The following is a 7410-nucleotide window of genomic DNA, read 5'->3' as shown; positions in this document are numbered from 1 at the left end:
CCCATGGGATCTGGTTCACAGTTTTACAACTATAAGAAATACTTTTCTATTGTGCTTATGGCCATTTCGGATGCAAACTGCAAATTCATTGCCGTGGACATTGGTGCATACGGTCGTTCTAATGACTCTCAGGTATTCAAGATGTCCACCATGGGCCGTCGCTTGTATGGAGACAATTTTGACTTCCCACCTCCAAGACCACTCCCTGGAACAACAGGCCCACCAATGCCTTTTGTGTGCGTTGGCGACGATGCTTTTCAGCTTTCTAAACACCTACTCAAACCATATGGTAGTCGTGGATTAACACACCGGAAAAGAATCTATAACTATCGGTTAACCAGAGCGCGCAGAGTGGTGGAGTGTGCGTTTGGAATTTTAACTGCCAAATGGAGAGTCCTGTTAACGGCCATGAAAATGAAAACAGAGACTGTGGATGAGGTGGTGAAGGTCTGTGTAATCCTGCACAATTTTGTCCTTTCAAAGGAACCAGTTTCCATCGATGAAAATCTGTCTGAAACCACCTTGTGGGATTATGAGCAGCAAACTTTTCGGAGTACTGGCTCAGTGGCAAGAATGAGGGACGCCTTTGCAGACTATTTTGTGACACCAGAGGGACAAGTGGACTGGCAAGATGACATGATATAATTTTCTTCATACCAATTGTGAGTAACTTTTTTTTTTTTTTTTTTTTTAACTGAAATTTTACCAAGTGTTTGGTTTTCCCAAGCATTGTGTTACCATGTGATTTGGTTTACCAAGTTATTATTTTTTTTTTTTAAGTTTTACACTTTGCAGTGTTACCAATTGTTGGGTACCAAGCGTAAAGTTTTACCAAGTGTTGTGTACCTAGCGTTGTTTTACACTTACAAATGTTACCAAGTGTTGGGTACCAAGCGTAAAATTTTACACTTTGAAATTTTACCAAGTGTTGTGTACCAAGCGTTTTACACTTTGAAATGTTCACAAGTGTTGAGTACCAAATGTTGTGCTACCAAGTGTTGTTTTTTGGTACCTTGTACACCATCGGAATACTGTGAAATATTACCCAGTGTTGTGTGTTGTGTTACCAATCTTGTGTTTACCTTTTACACCACTGGTGTAATTTGAATATTTCCAAAGAAAGAAGCAAAAAAGAAGCAACACTATAAAGTTTTTTGAAAAAAAAAAAAAAAAAAAAAAACAGTGTTTTTTTTTTTAATTTTTTTGGTATCTTAACCCCTTAGCGACAGAGCCAGTTTGCAGCTTAATGACCAGGCCAATTTTTACAATTCTGACCACTGTCCCTTTATGAGGTTATAACTCTGGAACGCTTTAATGGATCCCGCTGATTCTAAGACTGTTTTTTCGTGACATATTGTACTTCATATTAGTGGTAAAATTTCTTCTATAAGTCTTGTGTTTATTTATGAAAAAAATGGAAATATGGCGAAAATTTTGAAAATTTTGCAATTTTAAAACTTTGAATTTTTATGCCCTCAAATCAGAGAGATGTGTCACAAAAATTTCTTAATAAATAACATTTCCCACATGTCTACTTTACATCAGCACAATTTTGGAAGCAAAATTTTTTTTGTTAGGAAGTTATAAGGGCTAAAAGTTGACCAGTGATTTCTCATTTTTACAACAAAATTTACAAAACCATTTTTTTTAGGGACCACATCATATTTAAAGTCATTTTGAGGGGTGTACATGACAGAAAATACCCAAAAGTGGCACCATACTAAACACTAGACCCCTCAAGGTGCTCAAAACCACATTCAAGAAGTTTATTAACCCTTTAAGTGCTTCACAGGAACTAAAGCAATGTGGAAGGAAAAAATTAATATTTAACTTTTTTTTGCAAAAAATTTACTTCAGAACCAATTTTTTTTATTTTCACAAGTGTTAAAAGAGAAAATCAACCACAAAATTTGTTGTACAATTTCTCCTGAATACGCCGATACCCTATATGTGGGGGTAAACCACTATTTCAGCACACGGCAGAGCTCGCAAGGGATGGAGCGCTGTTTGACTTTTTCAACGCAGAATTGGCTGGAATTGAGATCGGATGCCATGTTGCGTTCGGAGAGCCCTTAATGTGCCTAAACAGTGGAAACCTCCAACAAGTGACCCCATTTTGGAAACTAGACCCATTAAGGAACTTATCTAGATGTGTGGTGAGCACTTTGAACCCCCAAGGGCTTCACAGAAGTTTATAACGTAGAGCCGTGAAAATAAGAAATCTATTTTTTTCCACAAAGATGATCTTTTCGCCCCCAAATTTTTATTTTTTACAAGGGTAACAGGAGAAATCATACCTGCACAGTTGTTATGCGATTTGTCCTGAGTACGCCGATACCCCATATGTGGGGGGGAACCACTGTTTGGGCACATGGGAGAGCTCGGAAGGGAAGGAGTGCCATTTTGGAATGCAGACTTTGATGGAATGGTCTGCGGACATCATGTTGCGCTTGCAGAGCCCCTGATGGGCCTAAACAGTGGAAAACCCCCACAAGTGACCCCATTTTGGAAACTAGACCCATTAAGGAACTTATCTAGATGTGTGGTGAGCACTTTGAACCTTCAAGTGCTTCACAGAAGTTTATAACGTAGATCCGTGAAAATAAAAAATCCATTTTTTTTCCACAAAAATGATCTTTTCGCCCCCAAATTTTTATTTTTACAAGGGTAACAGGAGAAATCATACCCGCACATTTGTTATGCGATTTGTCCTGAGTACGCCGATACCCCATATGTGGGGGGGAACCACTGTTTGGGCGCATGGGAGAGCTCGGAAGGGAAGGAGTGCCATTTTGGAATGCAGACTTTGATGGAATGGTCTGCGGGCATCATGTTGCGCTTGCAGAGCCCCTGATGGGCCTAAACAGTGGAAACCCCCCACAAGTGACCCCATTTTGGAAATTAGACCCCCTAATGAACTTATCTAGATGTGTGGTGAGCACTTTGAACCCCCAAGCGCTTCACAAAAGTTTATAAACGCAGAGCCGTGAAAATAAAAAGTCTTTTTTTATTTCCACAAAAGTGATTTTTTAGACCCCAATTTTTAGACCCCCAAAGTTGGCAAATAGTGGAAACCCCTCAATTCTTGCTCCAACCCTAACCCCAACACACCCCTAACCCTAATTCTAGTTCGCCCTAACCCTAATTCTAATCCTAGTCGTGACCCGAGCCCTAACCCTAGCCCTAGCACAACCCTAGCCCTAATGGAAAACTGAAAAAAAAAATATTTTCTTTATTTCATTATATTGGCCTATATAAGGGAGTGATAAACGGGGGGGTTATGTACTATTTTTTTTATTTTGATCACTATGATCGTTTATCATAGTGATCAAAATAATGAATGGAATCTGCCAGCCGGAGCCGGCAGATTCCCGGCGGGTGCACTGCGCATGCGCCCGCCATTTTCAAGATGGCGGCGCCCATCGGAGGATGCCGGCGGGACGTGGGACCACCGGGAGAGGACGGAGGGCCATGGAGAGGGGGGATCGGGGACCCTATTTCTCTCTCCTCTGATGTGCGATCACATCAGAGGAGAGAGAAATTAAATGTAAAATCGCGGCTTTTTTTTTTGCGGTCGCCGTTATAGGGTTAATAACGGCGATCGCAAAAGCGGGGGTCGGTAAAAACCGACCGATTCATGTTCTCTGGGGTCTCGGCTACCCCTGGCAGCCGAGACCCTGGAGAAAATCCGACACTGGGTGGTGCTATTCACTTAAATCACAGCGCGGTGAATTAACGGCGCTGTGGTTTTAGTACCCTTAATTACCGCCGTTAAAAGGCGTATCGGCGGTCGTTAAGGGGTTAAACCTTTTTTGTAACTTTTTTTTTTGGTATATATTACCTTTTTGTAAATTTTTTTTTTTTTTTTTGGTATGTTTTTTGGATAACAGAAAAAACATTACAAAGTGTGATAATGTTGGGTGGGGATAGTATTGGAGGGGTTAACAGGGTTGACCACATCGAGTGGGGGGTAGAGGACTGGGGAGGGAGTTGGTGAGGACCAGAAGTGGAAGGGGGGTTTAAACACATGTGGTTGGGATGGGAGTGGATGGACAGACGAGGTTTGTGGGTACTTTGAAGGTGTATGTGGGGGTGGGTATGGTGAGGGCATTGGGGTATAATGCAATGGGGAAGGAAGGTACTGGGAAGAATGGAATGGGGAACTAGAGAAAGGAGAGGGAGTGGTAGGAGGAGGGACGGCTGTATGATGGATGGTGGTGGAAGGATGGACGGGGGAAGGATGGACTGTGGAAGGATGGACAGAGGGAGGATGGACAGGGGGAGGATGGGATGCTTCAGCAAGTACTTCCACTAGAGCATTCTGACAGGCTTGCATCACACGCATCTGCTGGTGAGTACTTAAACCTTCCATTTGCCGGACAACAGATTGAAAAAAGGTATGTCTCGGTGTCTGGTTTGATTCTAAATTCATCTGTTCCATGTATCTTCTGAGTTCCATGATACTTTGATTGAGCATGGTCAACCCAGAAGATAACCGTTCTCCATAAGTGTGGAAACCATGCTGGACAGATGAGTTTAGACTCAAACAGTCAGACAAGGTCATCCTTTCCTGACTCCTCAGACGCTGCCGGCCAGAACCAAAAGTTGGTCGAGATGTTGCGGCAGTGTCTGAGGGGTGGGGAACAGGGAACAAGTCGTCACCAGCAGCTTCATGTGATGAAGTCTGCCCTGCTGCTCCAGTGCTGGTGGAGGGGATAGAGGGATGAGACAAGAGGGTAGGTACAGAGGGGTCGGATACCTCGATGTGGTCACCGGGGGCGGTCTCACTAGGGATCACTCCAGAGGGACGCAACTCTGATGCAGACTCCCGAGTGCTGCAGATGGTGCTAAAAAAAAAAAAAGGAGAAAAAAATGTATATTAAAAATATTGATATTTAAGTCTGCTGAAAAAAAATTTGGTTAAACATTTCTACTACAGAAATGGTTTGGGGAATATTTACCTTCTGCACACCATTGTTGATCGCAGGAACGCCAGGGCTTTGTAGTTCTTGTACTGGGGTCCCCGGCGTCCTCCCGATCCACTCGGGGTCTGCATCTCCTTGTTGTAGTCCCTCTTGAAGTGATCCCGGAGCGACCGCCACCATGTGATAACCCTGTCACCTGTGAAGCAAAAAAAAAAAAAAAAGGGGTTTAGTATTCAACACTTCACATGCTAGAATATAAGTTACTGAAGTTGTAATACTTACGCACAAAATCCCTGGCCCTCGCATTGAGTTCCTCCCAGTTCTCAATAACTGAAGAACAGACCTCATCCCAGAGCCGTCGGGTGGTTGGTTGGTCGGCGTATAGACGGTTTGCCATGTTCCACAGCGGCTCCCGGTTTTCCACCTCACGGATGAGTTCATTAGTATCAATCATAACACCCTCCTCCAGATGTCTCCGGGGAGCACGCTGTGAAACCTGTGAAGATAAAAAACAAAACAAAAAATTACATTCTATTCAAACACATAATGTTCATTTAAACAATTATCCAAATAGGGTTACTTACCGTTTGCCGACCAACAGATGCATCACCTTGATGACCCTGGGATGTCCTGGGAGTCACTCTAGTGCAGGCACCGGATTCTGAAGACTGTGGGAAAAAAAAAAAAATTTTGTTTGGATGGATACGTAGTTATGGTGTGTGCACTGTGATCAATGTTTGTGTTGGGTGTAGCATTATGTATCTGTGTATGTGCTAAACTTACACTCTGCGCACCCCCTCCTTGCGTCTCTCCACCCTGCACGTCTCCTCCTGGAAGCTCCTCTTGATCAGCTTCCTGTTAAAACATAATACATGGATAGTCTTTTTAACCAAAAAAAAAAAAAATTAGTTTAAATAAAAAAAAATTTTTTTTTTACCTCAGCTCGCTGATGATGTGAGGGGGAGCTTTCAGGGGAAGACATTACGGTTTGGGGCAGCTGCATTGGCAGCTGCGGTGCTTCCTGAAGTGATCTGCAAGTATAAAGACACTTGTTAAGCTACTATACAAAGGATCATAATAAGCTTTTAGGCATTTATACTTACAGGGAAATTAATGGTTGGCTGGCCGTCTCTGCTTCGGCCTGGCTGGCCGTCTCTGCTGCGGCCTGGCTGACCGTTTCTGCTGCGGCCTGGCCGGTGGTGCTTGCTGAAGTGATCTGCAAGTATAAAGACAATTGTTAAGCTACTATACAAAGGATCATAATAAGCTTTCAGGCCTTTATACTTACAGGGAAACAAATGGTTGCCTATACTCTGCCGCAGCCTGGCTGTTCGTCTCTGCTGCGGTCTCGTTCACCATCCCTGCTGCGGCCTGGCTGGCTGTGTCTGCTGCTGCTTTTCTGGTGGCGCTTCATTAAGTGATCTGCAAGTATAAAGAAAACGATATGAAAGTTTAAAAAAAAAAAAAAAAAAAAAATATTCATTTGTATATAATGTGTAATTCCCTGAAACTAAGTATACGCAATTTTAAGTGTTTGCATGTCTACATTCCCTTATCTCTCACCGAGTGTAACCACAGTGATTGAAGGTGTGTAATATTTTGTGTAAACCCACTTTCTTTGCATGTGTTTGAATTCCCTGAAAAAGTGTAACTGAGTGTAACCAGTGATTGAAGGTGTGTAATTGCTGTGTATACCAGTGTTTGCATTTCCTCAAAAACTCTCACCGAGAGTGTAACCAGTGATTGAAGGTCTCACCGAGTGTAACCAGTGATTGAAGGTGTGTAATTGCTGTGTATACCAGTGTTTGCATTCCCTCAAAAACTCTCACCGAGAGTGTAACCAGTGATTGAAGGTGTTTAATTTCTGTGTATACCCACACTGTGTTTGCATGTTTTTGAATTCCCTGAAAAACTCTCAGCTGTGTATACCCAGATTTTTTTCATGGTATGTTGCAATCTCTCACTTTTAACCACACTTGTATACCAAAAAATTTAATGTACCTTTATGGTAACTTAATTTTACCTTTTTTTTTTAAATGATACAAAGGAGATTTTTTCAAAACAGTTTATTTTTATTTTTTTTTGTATAATTTTTTTTTCCAACAAATAGGAGCTACTCTGCTCTTTATTTTAAATACCACAATAAATGAAAAATAAAAAAACACCGATTTACAACAGATACATTAATCACACCACAATTGCAAATATGAAAATAAAATCCAATAAACATGCAAAAGAAAAAAAATTAAAATATTTAAAAAAAAAACCCACACAAACACGCATAACAAACAGCCAGGCCACACACACACACACACACACTCCAGGGGTCTTGCAGGTGGAAGATTTGCAGCGGAGTTTGGTATTCTATCAGTCAGGCTGGTGTTTGATGTCTGGTTCGGTGTCTTCAGTGTGGCTGTTGCCAGATGTCTGGGCCCAATTACACCACATACAATACCAGTTAGGTCGGTTTCACATTTGCACTTTA

General features: G+C 42.0%; 1 protein-coding gene across 1 annotated transcript; it reads right to left on the bottom strand.

The window, feature by feature from the left end:
* Positions 1-3616: 3616 nt before the first annotated feature.
* LOC141085487 (uncharacterized) lies at positions 3617-5466 on the bottom strand. The gene is made up of 2 exons (XM_073570886.1): positions 4962-5466; positions 3617-4847 (listed from the first exon to the last, which is right to left on the bottom strand). Exons 1-2 carry the CDS (start codon positions 5054-5056, stop codon positions 3899-3901), a joined length of 1044 nt encoding a protein of 347 aa, XP_073426987.1. The 5' UTR covers positions 5057-5466; the 3' UTR covers positions 3617-3898.
* Positions 5467-7410: the final 1944 nt, after the last annotated feature.

Source organism: Dendrobates tinctorius, unplaced genomic scaffold (genome assembly GCF_039654945.1).
Source record: "Dendrobates tinctorius isolate UK_male_01 unplaced genomic scaffold, ASM3965494v1 ptg000028l, whole genome shotgun sequence".
Classification (NCBI taxonomy): domain Eukaryota; kingdom Metazoa; phylum Chordata; class Amphibia; order Anura; family Dendrobatidae; genus Dendrobates; species Dendrobates tinctorius.
This window is presented reverse-complemented; position numbering and strand designations above follow the sequence as displayed.

What these genes read in the sequence shown, in the direction of transcription:
- LOC141085487 (XM_073570886.1), bottom strand. Translation starts at nt 5,056, where the DNA reads ATGCAGACCCCGAGTGGATCGGGAGGACGCCGGGGACCCCAGTACAAG. An exon ending in TCAACAATGGTGTGCAGAAG is followed by an intron (nt 4,848 to 4,961) that starts GTAAATATTCCC and finishes TTTTTTTTTTAG; the next exon opens with CACCATCTGCAGCACTCGGG.